Source organism: Scardinius erythrophthalmus, assembly GCF_964197995.2.
Source record: "Scardinius erythrophthalmus genome assembly, chromosome: 11".
NCBI classification, from domain to species: Eukaryota; Metazoa; Chordata; class Actinopteri; order Cypriniformes; family Leuciscidae; genus Scardinius; species Scardinius erythrophthalmus.
This window is the reverse complement of record NC_138231.1, coordinates 19,708,785-19,732,837: the sequence shown is the minus strand read 5'-3', so window position 1 is coordinate 19,732,837 and position 24,053 is coordinate 19,708,785. Positions and strand designations below refer to the sequence as shown.

Below are 24,053 nucleotides of genomic sequence, written 5' to 3'. Positions count from 1 at the left end.
GTACCGCCACCCCGGTGCCTTTAGGTAACTAAAGGCACCGGGGTTGCGGTGCCACCGGCTTGGGCCCGTAATCGCTGCTCGCAGCTATATTTATTTTTACTATCAGACTAGAATCTGTGGAATATCTGATCAGTGTTATCCTGTCTCCTAAATTTAACTGAAGTGCATCTTAAAACTTATCTGTTTTCCCCTGCTGTTTAGTGACAACCAGTGGTGAGTGTCTGGTTAACCTATGATTTTCAGAAAATGATGTACATACCAAAGAATGAATAAAGAAAATAAGAACTGTATATAAGAAAATGCAATGCAAGTGTCAAAGTATAAGGAACAAATAACACCTTTTATGCAGTACAAATGTTTTTTTTTTTTTTTATTGATACTTCAATGTCATTGCTTATTAAATAAAATAAGACAGATTGTAACATTCAGATATTTACTTTAAAGAACATTATTCTAAATTAGTCACTTACAAAACAAAAAGAGGGAACCAAAGCAGCATGGGCTAAATATTTTGTGGGCATAACACTTTTAATGAGGCAATCATAATCATTACTCTTGGTAAAGAGTTTAGCTAATTAGTGACTTGATACAAGGATGAGAAATCATTCTACTGAAGAAATCCCATATGAATGGAATAGGAATGTCAATGTCCATCTCTGTGTCACCTACTCTGACATAAAACGGGATGTTCTTGATGGCATCTTTGAGGGTCTTAGTAGTTTGGTCCCTGAGAACTTCCAGTCGGTTCATTATAGATTTAATCCAAGCCTGGATGTCTTCAATCAGTTGCTCAATGGTCATCTCAGCAACAATGTCCTGGGCCTTTGCTTTGACAGTTTTATAGTAGTCTTCAGTAATTGTTCTGAACTGCTCAGCCTGCTCAGTTATTTCACTCAGGCTATTGGACTTGACAGCATCAGAGAAGACTTTAGAGATCCAGGATGAGAGCTTGTCAAGATCTTGAAATTTGATGGTGTTAAAGAGCTCCTCTGCTTTCTCCACACTAAATTTCAGGATTTCAGTCAGTTTCTGCACAATGGTCTCAAAGCTTACATCTTTTAGACCCTTCACAATGGTGATAATTTGGCTTTGGATCTTCTGAAATGCAACATGGAAGTCATCCAACACATCTCTTCCAGTGATAACATGGGTAGACCCAGGAATTGTGACTTCTACTTTTCTAATATGTTCAATGACAGCTTTAGCACATGAGGTAAAGATCTCTGGCACCTTTGTGATGGCCTCCTCGATGACATCAAAAATGAAGACACTGATTTTATTGTAGACCTCAAGTCCAGAGAGTTTCTCAGCATGTCCAGGAAGCTGGAACTGAGTGTCCCTCATAAATGAAATGGTTGCTTCCAGTAGGGCTTGAATTTTCTTCTGGTATGCTCTTAGGATCATTACAATGTTGTCTGAAATCTTACTGCTGATTTCTGGGAGGTCAGCAGCAGCAATCTTTTCAGCTGCTCTCTTGTACATGACTTTACCTTGATCTTTGATGTGATCAATGGCACTCTCTAGCTTCTCATACTTCTTGCTGATGCCATTGTAAACTGCAGTAATGTAATATGTCATTGTGTCTTTCAAATCCTTTAATGAAGCAACTTTCTCCTTCAGCCACAAAAGAATCTGACTTGGGACCTCCTTGTTCCACTGTGTCTGGATGCTCAGTCTATTTGAGGTCATTACTGCAATGTCAACCTTCAGAATGTCCACATTATCCTCAGACTGTAATAAAGAAACAGAAAATATTATAATCATATCACCTTGTAATTGAACGTTCAAAATATTTAAGATATCAACAATTGATTGATACGTAAGATACACTAAATGTATAATAAATTGTAATATTCTAAAATGATAAACAAATTCTTACTGGTATTGCACCAAAAAGTCTTCCTGTATGGTGGAATAAGGTCTTGCTCTGTAGCTGAAGACCAAGAAGTCCAGCAGACGGAGAAGATACAGAGACAGTAAGACCTTCTGCATTTCCAGTTAATTCATGGTAAAGCATAAATTTCATATCTGGCAGATTGACTTTGGCAGTATTTGAAACAACAGCCTTTGAGACTTCTGTGTTGGCCTCAAGAAGTCCATTATAGTTGTTCTCAAAATATTTATGCTCCACTATCAGATTGGTTAAAAATTTCATCCCTGACTTCATGTTAAAGGTTGCAGAGCCACTGGTTTTGCCATTAAAAACCCCAAACTCAGATGTAGCCAGAGTTTCAAACTGGGCAGCAATTTCATCCTGATTAAGGATCTCAGCCTTGGTATTAATGGTGATCATAGCAGTTTTCACAGACAAGTCATAGGTCAGGTCTCCCATGACAGGGATCATAATGGATTCCTTTATACTGGGAAGAGGGATCTTGGCCAAATGAGGACATTCGTATGTATCAGATGAGATTTTGGCAACTGTGAAAATGGGTATTTGAATTTTCCTAATAACAGAATTGAGGGCTGGCTGAATGTTGAACATCTCATGGTTCTTCACATACTTAAGCTTTGCATCCATATCAAAGGTCTGCTGAGGTGTGATCAAGATTGTTTTAAGGCCTGTGTCCTCCCATAAAGAAAATTTATCTACACACGGTGTTTCCTTGTTAATGAAAGGGATAGTCAGTTTAGGAATATTAATTGGCAAGGTCAACACATTAAAGTCAGCCTCACCATTAAGTGATGCAGAGATCTGAATTTCCTTCTCACCATTAGCCATACTGATATAATGAGAGTACTTATATTGATTGATTCTAGCAAGACCGGTCCAGCTTGCCTGTTGCACAGAGGGACTCAGAGTTAAAGTCATATCGTTTTGCAAATCAGCCTTACTGGATAACTTAAAGGGAAGCATCAGCTTTATGTTTTCCTTATTCTTGGTATCAAAGATCATATTAAAAGGCACAGCCTTGAAGTTAATTGTGTTGGTAATGGTGCCTTCAACTTTGCCAATCAGTTCAGCATCATGAGACCCACTTAGCTCAAACATGAGTTTCTTCAAAGAAATCTGCCCTTTTACTGCTGCAATGCTTCTCTGGATGAAGGGAGTTTCTGTCTCTGCATGCACATTAAACTTAATCTGAGTCAAACCACTGGTCTCAGCATCCACTTTCTGCTTCATCTTGAGAAGACTACTCTCAGTGTCACCATTAAAGATCAGTTTTATGGACTCCACATTCATCACAATCTCCAAGTTACTCTTATGGTCTCCTTCATCAGAATAACCAAGGATAGAGTATTTTCCTTTGCCATAATTTCCAAGGGTGAGAGTAAATATGCCAGATTCAAGCTGAGCGGCAGCTTTTTGGGTCATTGTAGCTTCACTGAAGATGTTGGCCACTGGCATGTTCACACTGTGGATGTAAGAGGTCTCCAAAGTACATGAGAAGCCATTCTCTGTGCTTAGTAATGCACTGTTCTCTAAGTCAGCAGTGTATGGTTCTGTGGTTACCTTAGCTGTGGTCTTGGAAGATACCTGGGCAAAAATGTCATTGATGGACATTTCTCCCTGGTGATCAAGAGAGAAAGCCATGTGATTGGCTTTCACTGTCTCAGTCAGGGACAGCTCTTTCATTCTAGAGATGTTAAGGTGAGCAGTGACATCAAATGTATAGGCCAGGAGATCAATGGGAGTCTGGAACTGAGAATTCAGATTAGCAGTGATCTTGTCTGTTGAGTTCTTGAGTTCAGCAATGGTCTTCAGAGTGTGCTCTGAGGATTTGATCTCAATCTCACTATGCAGCATTCCAAAGCAGGGGACTTTAATGAGGTCAGTAGCAATCTGATTTACTTCATCAGCCAAGGTGTCAAAATCATAAGCAATCATTTCATTGACTTTGGTAATTAGTTGTTTTGTCAGTTCATTAATCTGTCCAAAGATTCTTTCAAACACTGGTTTTATGTCAAGATGGTTTAGGTAACTTGCAGCTGATTGCATAGTTTCTCTTAGCTCATATTGTTTCATTAAATCCACAGCATTATCAATAATTTTCTCGACCTTTGCCTCAACCTCATATTCTGCCAAAACCTCATCAATTTTGCTGAAGATTTCATTTATCTTGGTGATAATGCCAGTTCTTCGATCCAAACTGTCAATCAAGTTCCTTAAATATTGCAGATGTTTGCCCAGTTCCGTTACTACAGCAGTCATGTAGGAGGCAAAAAGTCTCACATCATCCAAGAACATATCTACATCAAAATTTTCAATTACTTGATAAAGTTCCGTTCCTTTGCTGTAAAGAGTGGCTGTAATGTCATATTTATCATCAATGCCGTGAAGCATGTCAATGCTATGATCTTTCATGGTGAGCATTGAACTTTTAACATCCCTAATGACAACAGGCAGCTTCTCAATGAAAGGCAGGGAAATAAAATGACTATCACTGTTCTTTTCATATTGCAGATCACTTGTTATGGCAAATTCCTGATTATCATTTGCTTTGTTCAAGAGGTTGGTGGACACTGTGCCTTTCAGTGCAATACCTATGTTCTTTGGAGTGTTGAAGATTTCCAGGGAGTGGTCAAAGGCATGGTCATTCAGCATAGACTTCATATTCATGTTAAAATTTTGCTGCTGAGGGGTGATAGCGCTGGTTATTTTATGCTGGAAGTTAGTTTCAATGGAGTTTCCACTGTTCAACTGGTGAGAGGTTGATGCCTTGTATTCATGCTTGTGTGAGTAAGACTTAGGTTCAGCTTGAATGAGCAGCATGCTTTTCATCTGGCCACTGTGTTTTCCATACAGGTTTAGTGATCCATCAGAACTGAAGGAGCTCTCAACATTCACACTAAAAGGTTCTGCTTTAGTGAGGATATTGCTCTCCAGTCGGAGAGAGGGAGAGATGAAGCGCACCTCATTGCCGAACTTTGTGGAAAATCCAACAATCTCAAACTCAGAGCTCTGAGTCATTTGAGTGCCCAAGAGTTTTCCAGTGGTGCTGCACTTTGCAGTGGCAGTCTGGTCAACATAGGTGATCTCATATGTATGTCTTAGTTCCTCTTCATCAAATGCCCCTTTCAGCGTTCCAGTAGCTTCCATTCTGTAGGGCTCTGCCGTCATCTGGGCATCATTGATGTAGTTGACACCAATGACTTTAAATTCATTGTTGACATTTAAAGATGCTTTAAAGTCATGCATGTCCACTACAATTTTGTGCTTGTAGAAGTTGTTCTCATTCAGAAAGTTGTCTGACTCAGAGCGGATGGCCAGAGATTTGAGGGTAAGTATCAGAGAGTCAGTGTTTTCTATTTTCATCTCCTGATTTGATGCAATCAAGTTGTTGGAGAGGTTCAGGCCATCTTCATTCAACTTGAAATTGATCCTGTTTCTAGTGTTGACATTAAAAATGTCTCCCTTGTACATACTGTTTAGGTATACCTCTGAACTTGCAAGTCTTCCCTCAACTTTGAGTTCAGCACTGTTCTCGTGGACTGTTCCTTTTGTAGAGACAGACATTGTTGCACCAGTGGTTGTAATGCCACCATGGAAAATGTTTTCAAAGGTCAGAGAGCTGACCTGGGCACTGGTGGTACAGCTAGTGGTCAGGCCATCTTTGGTGAATGACAGGGTGCCCTTGTTGGAGGCACGGTTGGCAGCAAAGCTGATAGTGGCATCAGTATTAAGCTCCAGTCCCTGGGTGTTCAGGGATCCAGCAAGCTGGGAGAAAGCTCGGTTTGTGTTATCATCAGCCTGGGACTCAATCCTGAGAGCGACTTCCTTCATGGTTGCAGTAAAGTCTACCTGGTTTTGAAGCTTTCGCTCATTAGATTTGGTGAGAGAATCAGACTTAATGGTAAACTGAGCTTCTTTCAGTTCAATGTTGAACTTGGTGGTGTGATGGACTGGGTCATTCTCTATGTCAGTGTTCGATTCAAAAGAAAGTTCTCCATTGACTGCTGCAGCTTTTATCTTGTTTACAATTTGGAGAATGGGACATCTGACACTGAAAGTGGATTCAGCTTTTGCCTCTCTGGTTTTGGGTTGAAGTATAAAGGTTTGGGTGGCAGTGGTCGTAGTAGACATTGATCCTACTTTTAGTGATCCATCTAAATTGCCATCACCTGCTATTTCAGAAGAGAATAAAGCCTGGGTTGTGTACATCATAGACATCTGCATACCCAGAGGGCTGAAGGCTTCAATCTTGTAATTTCCTGTTGTTTTCACTGCATCTGTGATTTTGGCTGTTTCCATTAGGCTGAAATTTGCATCTAAGAGCTTATGCTTCAGGGAAGAAATTATGTCGAACTTCGCAGTGTCCTCTGAAATGCCAGCAGTTTGTGCAGATCCTGTATACAACAGATATGGAAATTACAGAAATTATAGAAAAATTTATCCAAGGGCCGATATCAATACACTAAATTCATGTATCATGTATACTGCATGTATGCATGTGTTTACCTTCCACAGTAAAGGCAAGAAGTTCCAACGGGCTGTTAGCAACAACTTTGTAGCCTGCAGTGTAGCTGGACGTATCGACAGTGTTGTTGCCACCAGAGAAAACCACCTCTATATCATAAAAGTTAGTGCTGACTTTTGCAGATGCCTCTACCATTCCGAGAAGAGGCATTGAGAGATCATAGCTGGAGGGGATGGTGAAGGTGGGTAGACTGAACTGTTTAGAGGGCAGCATTAGACCAATTTGAGGCATAGTTAGGTCAGGGGTGGCCATGGTGGGAGGGATTTTCAGGTCCTCAGATGTCTTTCCACCAAGAGGCAAAGGAATGGTGAAAGTGACACGATCTTTGTTGAACTTGTATTTGAACATGCTCTCACTGTAAAGAGAATACACATTTTTGGAAGTGAATAGATATGCACCTTAGAAGTTGGATTATGTAGATAAAAAAAAAAGTTTGCATTAATCTTACGTGTTCATGAACACCCTGTCAGGCATAGATGGAATAACCAACTCAGGAATGTTCTCTCTTAGCGTCTGAAGGTAGGGCACATCAGAAGCAATCTTATCCATCCAAATGAGGTAAGCCTGTAAAATTAATGAACATACTGGTATGAACATCATTAAAACAAAATGATGTATGTAATAAATACTGTTTTCAATTGAAATTATATACAATCATACCTCCCAGAGTTTTGCATAAATATGACGGAGCTTCATGTCAGTCCTTACAACTTTATGTTCCATGATGTCATCAAAGACCTGGTCCAGGCGACTCTGAAGAGGTGCTACATTAGGCATCAGCTTCTGTATCTCAGAGTCTATGTCAGACTTCATCTCTATCTTCATCTCATCTTTAGCTGTTGTAAAAACATTTTCACTTGTCATATTTGACAGAATAGATGATTGATTTAATATAATAAAGATTTTAAATTAATAATCAAGAGTTTACAAAAATAGTGACAGGAAATAGATCCAGTACCATATTGGAAGGTAATCTTCTGCAAAGAGTTGGACTCTGGGAGCTTGATGTTACTCTTGAGTTCCACGGTCAAATCTTCAACACAGTTCAGGGTGGCAGTAAGAGTGCACTCAGTGTTAAGTGAGGGCACAATCAACTGAGCTTCCAGCAAGCCATCTTTCATGGTATCAAGCCTGTTATTAGCAGAAACTTGTCTTTAGATGAAAATAATTTTGGTTGTCCATCGACAAGTGTTTCAAAAAGTTATCTGGATCTCTACTTACTTTGCACGACCAATGAGAGAAAACTGGTGAATATTTTTGTTGGAGATATCAATGGCGATCTTCTTTCCCTTGGCAATGCTGTCAGTGACACCAACTTTGATTCCAGCCTCAATATCATAGTCTGGAATCGCAATGCTGGTGGTGAGAGTATTCTTGTTCCTGTTGTACTTAATAGTTGCAGATGCCTCTGTGGGCTTTTCACCTTATGATTAGAAAAGAAAAATGTAATTAGCCACCTTTGATCAATTTAGAGATATAGTGGTCATGATTTAAAATACACTGTTGTTAAGAATTACATGCCTTCTGCTTGCAAAATCATTTTCAGAGAATCTACTTTCTGGCGGCCTTCCTTGCCCTCGTTCAAGAGTTCGTAGGCAATAGTTCCTGTGTACTCAGTGATGTCACCAGTGGACTGGATACCCAAAACAAAACTGTGGGAAAGTAATAATTTTTGCACAAAAGGCGTTGAAAAATTAAGTAGAGGAATGATTTGGTGTGTTTTTGCATGGAAAATATTTGATTCTTACTTGGACTCTCCATTGAAAGGAAAGTATGGAGAATTTCTCTCAGCTCTAGAGTTAATTATGGTGGTGCAGAAATTGATCCCAGAGATAAGGGGGCTGCAGTGTGCTATGGCAGTCCTGTCACCTGTGTCAGGAACAAGTGTGACCGGGGTTTTGGACACCATCACTAGCTTGTTGCTATTTGTGAAAAAATGACAAGAGGTTTCCCATTATGTCTTTGTTAAACAGTTGACTTGACCAGTATTGTTGAAAGCTGATGATATTTCTTTCTGTATATTTTCTTTATTTGTATGAAGAGAGTATACATTTTAAATAAAGCATTGAAGTATGTTTCAGACATATAACACAAAAGATACCTGACTCTGAAGAGTTCGGTAGTACCCTTAGGTGCCGGGATAGACAGTTTTATTTGACCATCGACCTTAGTGATTTTGGCATTGAAAGAGCTTTCATGGAACATATTAGTGTGCATTTCCACAGCAGAGACAACAAATTTGGGGATATGGACTCCCATACGGGTAACAAATTCTACTGCCATGGAGGGTGAAAAGGACAGTTCATGCTGTGAAAAGAACAGGGAAACACTTGTAATGCTAATAAACATGTCAGTAATAAGATGAAGCATAAATTGTAGCAGTTTTTATACATTAACCATCTAGATATTTAACAAATAGTAATCAGGGACAAAATTTTATACCCTGCCAGGCTCCATGTGCAGACCACCCTCAACACCAGGTGCAAAAGTCCCAGACAGAGCAAACTTCAGGGGGAATCCAGAGGCAGTTAGGAGGCTAAACTCATTATCCATAAAGATGTAGTGAGCAAAGATGCTCTGATCTCCAGACATTAATACCTTTGTAATCTATTGAAACAAGAATAATATGTGTTTGCATTTATAGAACCTGAAAAACAAACTGTTCTTAAAGTATAACAAAGCAAATCTTACCAATCAAGCAAATACCAATTGCTGTCTGATATATGAGCTAATATAGACATATGATATGTATGTAAAATGCATATACATACCCAAGCAGGTGAGAATTTGAGGGCCTGAATATATGTGGCCATTCTATCAACAATAGCTGACAGTTCATTGGTACTCTTGATGTATCCCAATTCATTCCCCATGATCTTTAAGTAAGCCATGGCCTCTGGGGAGTCCTGGTTGTACAGGTCCTTTGCAAGCTTGTTAAAATTGCGCACCATTTCCCTGATAATGTTCTCAGGAACCTGTCAAAGAGAAGGTCCTGATATTATCTAGCCTTGGATACATGCATCAAAACCTCAATCATGTAAATAATCACATTTTTTAGGGTTGGAATAAGCAATGGATATCAGTACCTGTCTCTTAGTTTTTTCTGTTCGCAGAGGGTCAACCCATTCTTGCAGAACCTCATTGATTTTGTTTGGCATTTTGTCCCCAAACCAGTACATTGCCTTGGAAATGGTATCAGGGAAGAAGCCATTGCTTCCAAAGAGAGTCTCAACAGTTGGCTCAAATCCTTTGCCGTCCATACCAAACTTGGTGACAAAAAAATTAACAATAATAATTTTATATTCTAAAAGTCACGTGTGTATGCAACAAGTAGAACAAAATCAAGAATTGGTACAAACAATTAGTAAAACTTAAAACATATAACAATATAGTTTCACAATTAACTAATTACAAGTACATATCGCATAATGATGACTACCTCCATAAAGTCAAGGTTGTAACTGAAGGCTTTTAGAGTTGTCTCAAGCATAACCTCTCTGGGCAGCTGGCTGCTGGGATCAAAGATGATGCTTCCCTGCGTGCTGGAGCCTATGACATCCTTTCCTGGCATAAATATGTCCATCTTATAGTTACGAGAAAGCTGAGTGTAGTTTGAGTGGGTAAGCACCTCATCATCCTGCATGACCTCAACTATCCTTTTGCCCAACCTGGGAAGGAAAACGTTATTGTCTTAAGGAGAGGATAAAGAGCAAACTGAAATGATAGACAGCAGATGATATGCAATTAAATGTTTTAAACTCTAAATAAAACTGATAAACTGAGTAACATACTCTTGAATTTCAGGATCCCTGGAATGAATGATGTTGTAGACATGAGAAGCCACAAATGACTTGACTTGCACATTCTGGTCCTGGGTAATGATCTTCTTCACAACCTCCAGATCGCTTGCCTCTGGCTTTTTCATCAAGATAAGATATGCAGCCAGTCTCTTCTGAACAGCACCTTTGGCATAAAGGGCCACTCTCTGAATGTTGGAACGGACCTGAGTGTGAAAAATATTAGTGTGAAGTTGGTTAGTTTTAGTAAGAAAGTTCCACATAATTGGTTCTGAAGAAATGTAAATAGTTGGACAAATCCAGCAATACTTACATCAGGAGTCACAGACATACGTCTAAAAGCCTGGATGGCAGACATCTGGACGGATAGGGTGGTGGCAGGCTGTCTCATGCACTTAAGCAGAGTGGTCTTCATGTTGGGATCAGCTGCTTCCATAGCCTCACCCATGTTTCCAATCACCTAAACAGGACATGTTATAATAATTATAATAATCATAATAATAACATTATATTACTATATTGGATATATTATTACTGGATTTGTTTTTACTAGTGTGAATATGTCCAGGAATATAGACACACCCTTAAGGTCAAGAAGATCAGATCTTTCTCGCCAGCACAGTCAGCACCAAGGATTGAGGTAATGAAGTTATACACCTCAAGAATCTCAGAGGTGAGCTGACCCTCAGCTTGGAAGTGCCTGAAGGGATATATTATACATTGTCAGTTACAGTGGACATATCCTGACAAATGCATTTAGGATTTTTTTTTTTCCCAAAATGAGAATCAATCCCTATTGAAAAGAGAAGCATAGCAGGTCACCAGCATATGTTGTGTTTTGGATTCTGGCGTGTAGATGTCCCCATCTAGCTTTTTAACTAGCTTATAGCGCATTATTACTTAGTTTCACAAGAAAGACCATACAGGTGACAATTTTCACAAACTATGTTTTGCAGCTTATATGATGGCCACCACTTTACTAGTATGAACAAACCTGGACAAGCATGGAAAATCAATCTCTGCTGGTATTTTCAGCAGGGAAGTGAAAGATTCTATAAGAATGGTACAAAGAGTTTGCTTACCGCCTTACAGCATTACTGAGAGCATACATTATTGGCTTGCTCTGCTTGGTCTTGGCAATCTCCAATATGTCTTTCACCAAGAGGCCAGTAGGGCTGTGCATCATTCCTAGAGCATAGACAGCAGCATCTACCTCGATGGCATCAGTGTCAAAGGTCTTCAGGAGACTGAACATGGCACTACCACACTCTGGGGTGCCACACTGAGTCAAAGCCTGCCAAGTCAAGAGCTTGTCCTCCTCCACCATCTGAGAAATGGCCTGCTGCAAAACCTCATGCTCAAGTCCACGGAGTTCAGACACCAAACTCTGGAACGTGTTGGCCCTCTGCTGGCGATCTGTTTCTTCGTTCATGGATTTCAGCTCCCTGAAGATGAACAGCAGAGCCTCAGAGGTCTGGACTGGGGCTTTGTCCTCTACTGCTTCTAGAACCAAGTCCTTGGGGTTAGTAGAACCTGTATTGTAGAGAGTGGGATGATGTGTGAGTGAAAGTGGCTGGAAATGTAGTCAGTATTCCTTAACTTTTAACCAGACAAATCAAATCCAAAGATCTTTAATTTATTTGAGATATACAGTGAAACTGGGAATACTCACGGTAATCAAAAACTCTGTCATTGATCTTGCTGGATTCCTGAAGAGTTAGGATTTGTTTCACAAGAGAAGAGAGACCATACTTGTTCCTGCAATGGAAATGAAATACATTTGAATGAATCAGGACCACTTGTACCACTTATGCAGGTACATTGCATTAGGAAATGTAGCTAGTGATTTGATGTCAGTGTCACTCACTGGTAAGAGAAGGGAAGGAATATGTGCTTTTCTGTGCATGTGGCAGATGTCATGTGCTTCTTCTGGTTGTCGAACTTATAGTTGCAGGTCTGGGTACTGCCAATCAGCTTGGACAGAGGGTACTGCTGTTGACAAACACATACATTTAAGTATAAATATCTGTTTCTTGAAATATATGAGTACCATTTTTTTCCACCTGTTGTTGGCTCAGTCTGTATGATATAATGATTTTGTCAATATTGGTTAGAGGTAACTTGCTTAATATTTACCTAATTGTTCAAACATTTGGTAATGGGTAAATTGCACTGAGGATGATGATTAATGGAATAAATGCATTTATTTAAATTTATAAATAAAAAAAATAAAAAAATGAAGAAACAATAATTGCAAGATTCAACCAGCCAAGATTCAATATTATTTATTTTAATAAATAAAATAAAAATATTTGTCTCACCAAACTATTGATGATGGCAAGAGGGCTGGTGTGGCTTCTTTGGGTTTTGAAAGCATCACATCCTGACAGGTCCCTAATGATGGTGACATCAGTGGCAATATCTTCCTTGGTGTTGACCTTGACATCAGTGGCACAGATTCCATGGACAGTAACCTAGATGAAACAAGGAAATCTTAATGAATGCGAATACATGTTTGTGTACAGGCTTTTACTTTTAGAGATCCTCACTTACTTTCAGTCACTGTTTGCATTTTTTTTGGCAGGAAGTGCTGGCATATATAAAGTCAATGTACTCAACTGATATTCCACTATTATGAGTAATTATAATGTTATTTTTATTTCTTAATTTACTGGGCCATATGGCCAAAGGTTATGTAAAACTAATATTTTAATTACAATCTTTGTTTAATTTTATTACTACTAATGAGTAAAGTCAAACTACTCTAAGGTTAAATACAGTAATGGTGTAGTGGGGATTGGTGGCTCTGTTAGAGAAAGGATATTGTTTGAAAATTAAATATTGTTTTACATAAAATTACAATAATGATTGTACTAAGCAAATATGCAAAAGCTAGCCTCAACACTTTTCACCAAATCATGAGAGTACTAACATAATTGTTTCAAACCTGTCATGAGGATATTGATGATGTTAGAGGCAATGTAATGGATATTAGAAATTGTCTCCTATCAGCTAAGTGCCTTAGGTCAAGATCACCTTGTTCCTCATTGGAATTTATTATTCTAGATAAGAAGATTCATTGCAAACAAATTCAAAATAACAATAAAAGGCAATTAATACCTTTACAGATTAGGACCTTAAGGAATAAGTAAATATGTACCATGTCTTTGCTCTGTTCCTTCTCCATGACAGGCACAATCAGGGCAGAGATGATACCTCTCTTGAAGTTCAGAATGTTGGTTTCATCACCCTCGGGATAGAGTGTCACACCAGTTTCACCCTCAACTACAAACTTCAGTACATTCCTGTTCAAAGAAAATGAATGGCTGTTGAATAACTTCTTCAGTTTCTGGACAAATTTAAAATCAATTTATTATAGACTGGAGAACATAACCTAGTTCACAATGTCTCAATAAACACAAACTTTAATTGTTGTTGGGTCCAAAGGCAACTTTTAAATATTTAAAATGTTAGTGTTTGTTAGGGCAGTGTAAACCAGTCTTACAATATATAGTTTTAAAGGTAATTTTTATTTTTCACAGGCTGCTTGTATATTTCAGCTACACTGGCTTTGCTCATTTTTAATATTTGTGAACTTTATTATTTGGGTCAGTTTCTCTAAAGCTGGGAAGGGAAACTTAAACATACTTTTCCATGACAGATTGAAAGGCTTGGGCCTCAGAAGCAGGTGAATAGATGGGCGCCCCATTTGCATCTGTTCCGACCACCTCAGTTAGGGAGCACTCACTTGTCCGGAGCTCAAAGCTGCATGCCACAGGCACATCAATTTCAACCTATGGATGGAAGGGTGTTAATGACTTTAAGAAACAAACAAAACAAAAAACAGGGAATATATATTGAGAAACTGTATAGTTAGATATGATTTCTCAAATTTCGATGTACCTTGCAGGACAATTTGGGGCCATTCATGAGAGGAGAGGTCCCAGTCACCCTGTTTTGGATCTCTGCTTCATACCGATATGTATATTTTTTGTAGATCTTAAATCTTTTAGATACTGTAAATAAAATAAATACAAGGTCAATTAAAAAATGATATATTTGAAACAATAATCACATGCTGATAAACAGTCATATTTAAGGTTTCATATATAAGGTTTCCTTTGCTAACATTTGTTAAACAGTACATTAGTTAACATGAACTAACAATGAACAATAATTCTACAGCATGTATTAGACGTGGTTACTGTTATTTTCAACCTTTACTAATACATATTTAAAAATAAAAGGTGTATTAACTTCAGTGAAATTAGTAAAGTGTGAACTAACATGAATGAAAATGAACAATTGTATATTCATTCAGAACAAAGATTGTTAAATGTTGTTGTTAATATAATGTTAGTTAATATAATATATTATATTAACTAATGTTGACAAATTTAAACAAACCTTAAAGTGTTAATCATATTTTCAGTACATTTGGTTTTCAATGAATTTCTTGTTTTCCAATAAAAAAAAATATATATTTTCAACTGTGGATTGTTTTGATAGAATGTAAATGTAATATAAATTTTGAATATACATTTTGCCTTTTGGCACTAGACTTTTCAATTATTTGTCTTAGAGGTCAAATGATTAAATTATTATTTAAAAAATTACTTATTAAATTGCATTTCATATTACATTGTTTTATCTAATCAAGATGAGCAATAAGAAATATGGACTCTGTCATCCTGACTCAAGAACTGTCTGTTGTTGATAAAGAGTACATAGGTCAGGTTACAATGGTGATCTCATTTATTGAGGGTTCAAAGTAAGTGTCAACAACAATTGGTACAGTGAGTCCAACAGGTAAAAGTTCAGGATAAATTATAGGGAACTTTAACATGTGTGAGTCATAGACACCTCAAATAAAAATAAAAATAAAAATAAAAATAAAAATAAAAATGAATCAAAGGATTAGAAGAAATAAAGAAAAATACTTACAGTGACATCCTGGATGAGAATTGGACTCAATTTCTTGCTCTGGCGAGAAAAAGTCATTATGTATTTACATTAAACATAACAAGAAGGTGAATTTAACCATCCAAACAACTTTATCATTAATAACATTAATAGCCTTGAAAGAATATAAAAAACTAAAAACAGGATATAGGATACATAGGATGAAGCAAAATAAATAATGCATGTTTATCTTTTAAGCATAACATTAAAAGATCATGTATTTCAATTAAAAATATCAAATTTTAAGGTGAATTTAACCATTCAAACAACTTTATCATTAATAACATTAATAGCCTTGAAATAATATAAAATGCTAAAAAAAAAAAAAAAAAAAAAAAAACAGGATATAGCAGACATAGGATGAAGCAAAATAAATAATGCATGTTTATCTTTTAAACATAACATTAAAAGATCATGTATTTCAATAAAAAAAAAAAAAATAAATAAAAAAATAAAGGTGAATTTAACCATTCAAACAACTTTATCATTAAAAACATTAATAGCCTTGAAATAGTATAAAATGCTAAAAAAAAAAAAAAAAAAAAAAAAAAACGGATATAGGAGACGTAGGATGAAGCAGAATAAATAATGCACTCCAATGCACTGAAAATCTTTTAATGCACCAGAATGCAAAGGAACTTTATACTCACGGGCTATGGCATAGGTGCCAAGCATCATCAATAGGCAGAACTTAATACTACCCATGCTGGGTCAGACGAAGCTCAGAAGCCCTGAAACTAAAGCGAGTCTTCCTCCAAACGAAGACTGATGGTGATCCCCTGGCGTGCATCTTTTATACTCGGATCTATTCAGTCCAGTGTTAATCAAGGGTTGCAACAGGTCCAAAGTTCCATCAGCCAGTGTGGCAGGCCAAAGGCAAAAGCTGTTTCATAAACACCATCCAAGATTTTCCTGTCAGCAATTGAACTGATAGAACTCACTGATTGCATTAGCCAACATCAACCACAGCTTTTAGACCTTGATTGATTTTCTTTTCTTTGTGAAAATGTTGCATTGGCCAAAGGTTGTTGGGGGGAACAAGTTTAGTTTCTAAGCTGATTTTCAATTAGCTATGTTTAATCCTTCACAGATTGTGTAAATACCAGGTGTGTAACAATTTATCGTAAAATAGTATAGTTCACCCAAAATAAAAATGTGTGTTTAAGAAAACTTCAAGTTTTCAGAGTCTTCGTGTCAGTACTACATTAAACTAATAATGTTGAATATAATGTATAACAATGCAGTGGGGGAATATCTGTGGGTCCTGATAATGCCAAATAATTATGCTACCAGTAAAAAGTGGCCTACATTATTTTAAATAAATCTAGTCAGTGACAGAGTGCAAGCATATTCGTCTAAAATAATTCTGTATTTTCAGCTTCAGAATCATGAATATATTTATTCTGGTGTCACTATTGTCTTGTGCATTGGGTGCTACCAGTAAAAAGTGGCCTATATTATTTTAAATAAATCTAGTCAGTGACAGAGTGCAAGCATATTCGTCTAAAATAATTCTGTATTTTCAGCTTCAGAATCATGAATATATTTATTCTGGTGTCACTATTGTCTTGTGCATTGGGTTTCCAGCACCAAGTCAACACAATGTAATACCAAATTTAGCATTTTAATCAACAGTACATTTTGAGTACTTTTAATCATATGTCTTGGAGTATCGCAATAATATCTTATCGTGAGTTCAATATCGTGATATGTATCGAATCGTGACATGAGGGTATCGTTACACCCCTAGTAAATACATGTGATAAATGTAATCTTATTATTACTTATTACGTTCGTTAAAGTGTAAGACTAAATCATAAGCAATAAAAGGGCTAAAGGGCTTTAAAGGGCCTACAACTTCTTTAGCTGTAATTATATTCTTGATATGCTTTTATAAAATACTTACTACAAACTAAAATATTAAGGAAATAAACTTTTATTAAAATGTTATTATGGCAAATTACAAATGCCACAAATACTGTAGCCTAATTATTGGAGCAGAAACCCTGATTCAAAACACATCTGAGTAGTTGTTAACAAATACCATTCTCTGCAGTGACATGTGAGTCATGTCCTAATCGTAGGTAGTTTCAAAGAACATGTCCTTTCCCAATTTACAACTCTTATCTTTGAAACCAAGTCAGTGTGCAACAGTTCAGAGAACATTTCATCCATTTAGAGCAACTGACGGACTGTGTTCGGAATTATATATTCTGAATTATCAACAGCATCATTAGCACTAGATCGGAATATTATAGAAAAGAAAGAAACTAAATGTGTCTCAACTTAAGTCTCAGATCTTATATTTATTTTTTGTTGGATTTTATCATGCTAAACTTCTCATTATCATAGTTCCAAAATTAGTCTGTTGTTGGGGGTTAAAGGTGCATTGCGCAAGTCTCTGAGTTTTTACAGAACTATGCCCCCTTCTTGTGACACGCAAAACTGCAACCAGAGTTGTGCACGCGGTTACGTGGAGTTTGCGTTGGGGTTTGGGATGAACTAGAAGCCGGTCTCTTTGAATCCATCTTCTACTTTTGCCAAAGTCGCTTGAGTTGTCTTCGCTGATGCGGATAATGGCGGCGAATACACAAACCTGCCAGACATAGCCAGGTGAGCGTGAACGCGCATGACGTCACGCCCAGTCGATTCCGTCCCGAATCCCTCTTATTTATTTTACTGTACAGGATTATAGAGGCAATCGCAGAGATCATAGAAGGGCTCATTCAGCCCATCAGGCAATTGTTTAAGCATGTATGGGTTAGAAAAATGGGTATTTTTAACATGAAAAGTTGCTTAATGCACCTTTAACTTATGGTTTGTTGACTTATGATGTGAAGAGATAACTTAATCAGAGAGAAGCTCATCAAGATAAGTGATTAACCTGATTAACAGTGTCGAAAGCGAGAGATACTGTAGATCTATGACTAATGACTAATGAACTTCTTAGACTACTCTTACAAGTTAGGCATCTTTTTTTACTTCAAGACTGGCCACAACTTTTTAAAGTCAGTTACATAAAAGGTATATTGCTCTAATTTGAATATGAAAAGAAAGACTGATTACCCCTTGGTTAACTGCTAGTTTGTCAGACTAGTTCTTAAGACACCTTCTTAACATAGTGTATAACTGGCCCCAGCAGCTCTTGCAATCTGCAGAGCTTCCATAAGCGATAGAAAGCCAGTATCGGTTGAAAAGCTACTTTTAAAACCTGATTGGTTATCATCCAGCTGTTTGTTCTGTGAAAGGAAAGATGATACCTGGTTGGAAACAACTCGTTCAATCAGAGAGACAGGCCTGTAACTTTCTACAAGTAAAGTGTTAAATGTTTATTTTTTTGTGTCATCCGAGCCTGAGTCTGAAAATGCCTGAGAGGAGAGATGTGTTGATGATGTGTGAGTGATGGCAGAAGTGTGGGAGAAATGGGAATAAAATAGAAATAAAATAGTGGGAGACAGAGGAGAGAATTTAATATTTTGAAGAGTTTGCATTTGTCAGAAGTACTGTTGATTTTCTTGATTGTGTCAAGAGTTTTGGCAGTGTGAAATTTGACAGAATAAGATGAAAGCGAAGACGATGTATAAATTAGAATACAAATAAAATACAAATAAACAGTAAATTAATTAATCCTTCCTATAGCTGCAAATAACATTAATGACTAAACTACTAATGACTATAACACTAAATGGGTTTCTAGTATTTGAAGACAAATTTTTTCAAATTTCAACATATAAATGCAAAATAGATGGCAAGATGGTCAGAAAGCTAAGCTTAGCTATTTTACTATCTCACTGCCCAGTCAGGCTTGACAGACAGAAAATCTAGTTTCAAAGATAATGCCAGTTTCAAAGTTCATCACCATAATGCCAAGTCTTATGATCTAAAATTGAACTTTAGTGTCTCAGCTCCACCCTCTGTAGGATGCGAGGGAAAGAAAATGAGGACAGAGGAATCGAAGGAAAGCTTATTGTATATTGGAATATTCTTGACCACTCGGCGACTGCATTCAAAGGATCTGCCCTTATGTTGTTAAAGTTTGGTTATTTAAGAAATGAATAAATAATAAAGATAAAGCAAGATGCCCTGTTGATATATGTGTGATATATTAAAATTTTTGTGACAGATGTGAAGGGGGAGGAGAATTTATATGTTTTATTAATTTAATTTCATTTTAAATTTAAATTTAAAATTAATTTATTAGAATTTTATACGTGCGCCAGGTTTCTCGACAAGAAAGACTTCTGTGTAGGAAACACCTGTGTATCCTCGCTCATGACTCCTCTGGAAGCCTCCTCACTCCTTGTTCCTTGCGGTGCAATTAGAGAATTGAGATGTCCTTCAAGATGGCTGAATTCAATCGGTTTCCGGGTCACAGGCTGGAGGACAGAGGAGCGAGAAAACGAGGAGGGATATTGAGAAGCACCCAAGATGGGACACTAGGCACCCATTGTAAGTCCACCAGCTAGAAAGTGCAAATGAAGTGAAGGACCCATGAGTTAAGTGTGTGCACCACGACTATGAAAAGCCATGATCAATGGAGCTCCGAAATTCGATTCACCATTGCAACAGCACCCAACAAAAAGACGTCCGCAAACTACCGGGTCAATATGCAAGTTTAATTCGTACCGTTTTTCTGAATTGCTAAAACACTAAACCCCATTGTTTCAAAATGCTAAACACAGGCATGCAAAAGTTAAACACAACTATAACACAGTTGTTATCGTTTACACTCAACGACTCAAAATAGGTCACACTTACAGTTTTTCTCAATCGATTTGGTACATTTCTCCAAACTCAGGTAACTGCTCTCAAAACATTTAACACAGTAATCTGTACACTTTGTAATTGTCCTAAACAGATAGTAAATTCTCCTTCATTTCATACAAATTACAAATCAAAAGCATAATTTTCTCAAAACACTGTGCACAAAATTCCCTAATGTTATCACAGCAGTTCATACAGCCAACCAAATCTTGAATATATCAGGAAAAACATTTGCAGCTTTTTCATTGGTCTTCACAAAGATCACACCCATTTTTGTACCATTTTCAAAACACAACAAACAAAACTCTGTGAATTGTAAAATAGTCAGTTGCACACCTTATGTCCTCAATTAACCCCAAAATGATATTTGATGAGTTAGTAATCCACTCAACACAGAAAAAGCCAATTTCCTAATTGTTCACACAGCTGTCTTAATTACAACAACTACAAAAGGGGAAGAGAAAAACAACAGAGAATATTAAGTCCAGTTTTATTTAATATAATGATATCTTTGGTAAAATAGAGAGAGGATTCAGGTTATCTTTATTTGCAGATGACGGGGCCATTTAGAAAAGAGGGCGTAATGTAGAGTTTGTTTTAAAACAGATACAAAGTATCTGTTAGTATCTGTAGAGGAAATGGGGAAATACATGGGGCTTCAAAATCTCTGCTTCTAAGACTAAATATATGATATTTGGTTTAAAAAAAAAGTTACCTAATATAGGGCTATATATGTATGGGTCTCCATTGGAGAAGGTAAAGGTTTTTAAATTTTGGGGTATTTGGTTTGAAGAGCGTATGACTTGGGCCGTGCATGTAGGTTAAATTGTGTTGAAGATTGAAAAAGTTTTAAATATGATGAGAAGTCTGGCTGGGTGTGGGTGGGGGGCTAATAGGGAGACAATGCTGCTAATTTTTCAGGCCATGATCAGATCTGCTCTTGATTATGGGTGCTTTGTGTATGGATCCGCTTCCAAAACTGTTCTGGCTAGGTTGGATGTGGTGCAGACAAGAGCGTTGAGGCTTTGCTGTGGGGCCTTCAGAACTACCCCAGTCCCTGCCCTGCTCATTGAAATGGGAGAAATGCCCTTATGGTTAAGACGCATTAAGTTAGGGTTACAGTACTGGGTAAAACTTAGTGGGTGTAATCATACCTTCCCAGCAAGGTGTCTGTTGCAAGAGGTTGCTGGAGATAATAGATATTTTTTTTTTTTTTTTGTCATAGTAAATCAGTGGGCAGGGAAGGTGAGCATGGATCAGGGAGGTATTGTAGAACACACAAATTGGTTACCTATGCCCTATTGGGATTAATTCAATCAGTGAGAGTACTATGATTGTTTTTACAGATGGATCTAGAGATACAGTTAGTGGGAAAGCTGGATTTGGGGTATATGTGGAACAGCTAGGGTTGGAAATTGGTCAACGTATTTTTAATGGAAGTTCTGTTCTCACTGCTGAATTAATGGCAATTTTATGGGCTCTATGGTGGATTGAGGAAGTAAAACCTAGAGAAGTCATTATCTGCTCTGGTTCTGCAGCTGCTCTAGAAAATTTAAAAGTAGGAAAATCTAAAGCTCGTCCTGACATTGTAAATGACATCTTGAATGTGTTTTTTTTTAATTAAGTTTGACTGCAACATCAGTTTTTGCTGGGCTCCCGGGCATGCTGGGGTGAGGGGGAATGAGCGGGTGGATAAAATTGCAAAGGAGAGCTTAGGAAGAGAAGTAGATGTCCATGTAGTGGAACTGAGGGAACAAATTAAAGAGGGCTTAATAAATAAATTGCAGAGAGGCTGGGAAAAGGAAATTAGGGGAATACACTACTTTTCTATACAACCTAAAGTTAGGGAAAGATGTTCATTTAACATTTTGTCCCGCAGGGACTCAGTTAAAATGTGTAGATTGAAGTTGGGGCACTATGGGTTAAATTATTCTTTGTGCATTGTAGGAAAGCATGTTTCTGGCTTGTGTGAATGTGGGAGTCTTGAGACAGTAGGGCATGTTTTCCTAGAATGCAGAAAGTATAGGGCAGAAAGAAATATATTCTTTATTAAACTGGCAGGACTTGGAGTTAAGGCTTTTTCTCTTTTATCTTTGTTTGGTCACAGTGACGAGCATAAACTGATCTCAAAGGCAGTTCTTCAGCTCTTGCATGATACAGGACTGTATGTAAGAATTTAGTTCAAACTTTGACCTGTGGAGGGCAGTAATACGCTCAGCGGCGTCTACACTGCTGGAATCCTACAAGAAGAAGAAGAAGAAGAACAAAGAAGACGAATGAGGAGAAAAGACAATAAAAAGAATAAGAATGAGCAGTGGAAAAGGAAGAGGTGTAAGAGTGAGAGGTGGTGGACAGGGTAGAGGGAGAAGAAGAGGAAGAGCTGAAGATGTAGGAGAAGAGCTGAAGATGTAGGAGAAAGAGAAAGAATAGCTGAGGATGTAGGAGAAAGAGAAAGAAGAGCTGATGATGTAGGAGAAAGAGAAAGAAGAGCTGAGGATGTAGGAAGAGGAGAAGATAGAGGAGTAGAGGGAGAAGAGATGGATAGATTGGAGGGCAATGGTATAGTGGAAAGAGAAAGAGTAGAAAATATAAGAAGAGATGGACAGAGAGGGAGAGGAGGGCAAGGTGTAAGAGGAGGGAGGAGAGGTAGAAGAATAGGGTACATGCGTCTTTCAAATGAATCAGAGCCACACTTATTGACCATGTCATAAATCATGGTCTCTCACTGAGAGAAGCTGGGCAGAGAGTTCAGCCCAATATAAACAGATCCACAGTGGCTTCAATTATCCGCACATTTCAGAGGGAAAACCGGTAAGTAACTATATCATTCTACTTCTACAATGAGAGTACATGTAGTCTTGTTTGACATAGGTCTAGATTTCTACAGTAAATGTTCCTGCTTGTCCAAACATTTTTCAGAATTGAAGTTAGAGAACATTCAGGTGGACGAACAAGACTTCTTTCAACTGAACAAGAGCATGCCATCGTTGACATGGTGGTCTAGAACAACACCCTCCGCCTCAAAAGGAATTCAGCAAAGAATAACACAGGACAATCAACTGTTCCACAATATCCACCAATGCAGTCTTTCCACAATTGACCGTGTTCTAAAGAGAAATGCAATCCGAATGAAGCAAGTATACAAAGTGCCCTTTGAGAGGAACTCCGTTAGAGTGAAGGATTTACTATTCCAGTTTGTTCAAGTATGTGCAACCCAATTACTGCACTTTACTGCACAATTTTTTCTATGTATACTGCTGCTTCAAAGTGTGAACTCAAACTTCAGCAACAGTTTCACAGTAGTATTGACTGCAATCAATGCCAATGTAAAACACTAACTTACTATATTATACCTTGTGTTCTTTTTACTCTAGAGAATCTTGGAGTTGGATAGCAGTGCAACTCATTATGAGTACCTGTATATTGATGAAGCAGGCTTCAATCTTCACAAAAAAAGGAGAAGAGGGAGAAATGTGATTGGCCATCGTGCTACAGTCAATGTCTCTGGACAACGAGGAGGCAACATCACTCTCGGTGCCACAATTTCTACAACCTACAACTGGTGTTGTGGCACACAATGCTGTCTTGGGATCATACAACACAGCAAGGCTCCTACATTTTTTAAACCTCCTCAATGAAATCCTCTTTCCGCAGGGTGATCAGGAGCAGATGGCGCAGAATTTTTTAGTTGTTTGGGACAATGTCCAATTCCACCATGGTTTGAGAATCACCCACATTTCAGGATGGTGTTCCTTCCACCATATTCTCCATTCCTGAATCCATTTCAGGAATTCTTCTCCTCTTGGAGATGGAACTGGGGGACTCCCAGGTTGTAGATTTTCACAGTATAATAACCATCTCAGAAATTATCAAGGTTTACAGTATTGTAACGAATGTGCAAGAATCATGATTCTGTTCTCCCTGCACACAAAACTCCATAAGCCTTGTCATTATAAATTTTGGGAAAGCTTTTAACCCTTGAACTCATAATTGTAAATTAAAGCATGGCGCCATGAGGCTGGACTGAATTGATCTCTTTTGATGAGTTTGTTACCAAGTGATGCTTAACAGAGAACATTTTAGAACTTGAAGAGAAACACACCCCCAACAC

The 24,053-nt window shown here is 37.7% G+C and overlaps 1 protein-coding gene across 1 annotated transcript; it reads right to left on the bottom strand.

Annotated features, from left to right (window-relative positions):
- Positions 1-567: 567 nt before the first annotated feature.
- LOC308698702 (apolipoprotein B-100-like) lies at positions 568-23,427 on the bottom strand (the record flags this gene model as incomplete). Its single annotated transcript, XM_081378963.1, has 24 exons — positions 568-1,731; positions 1,880-6,288; positions 6,401-6,774; positions 6,868-6,983; positions 7,080-7,255; positions 7,378-7,550; positions 7,641-7,842; positions 7,941-8,071; positions 8,168-8,341; positions 8,521-8,726; positions 8,862-9,026; positions 9,191-9,394; positions 9,506-9,685; positions 9,859-10,087; positions 10,211-10,422; positions 10,530-10,676; positions 10,799-10,916; positions 11,299-11,749; positions 11,889-11,974; positions 12,084-12,208; positions 12,538-12,690; positions 13,377-13,521; positions 13,865-14,010; positions 23,359-23,427. 24 exons carry the CDS (start codon positions 23,425-23,427, stop codon positions 568-570), a joined length of 9,555 nt encoding a protein of 3,184 aa, XP_081235089.1.
- Between the last annotated feature and the right edge of the window lie 626 nt (positions 23,428-24,053).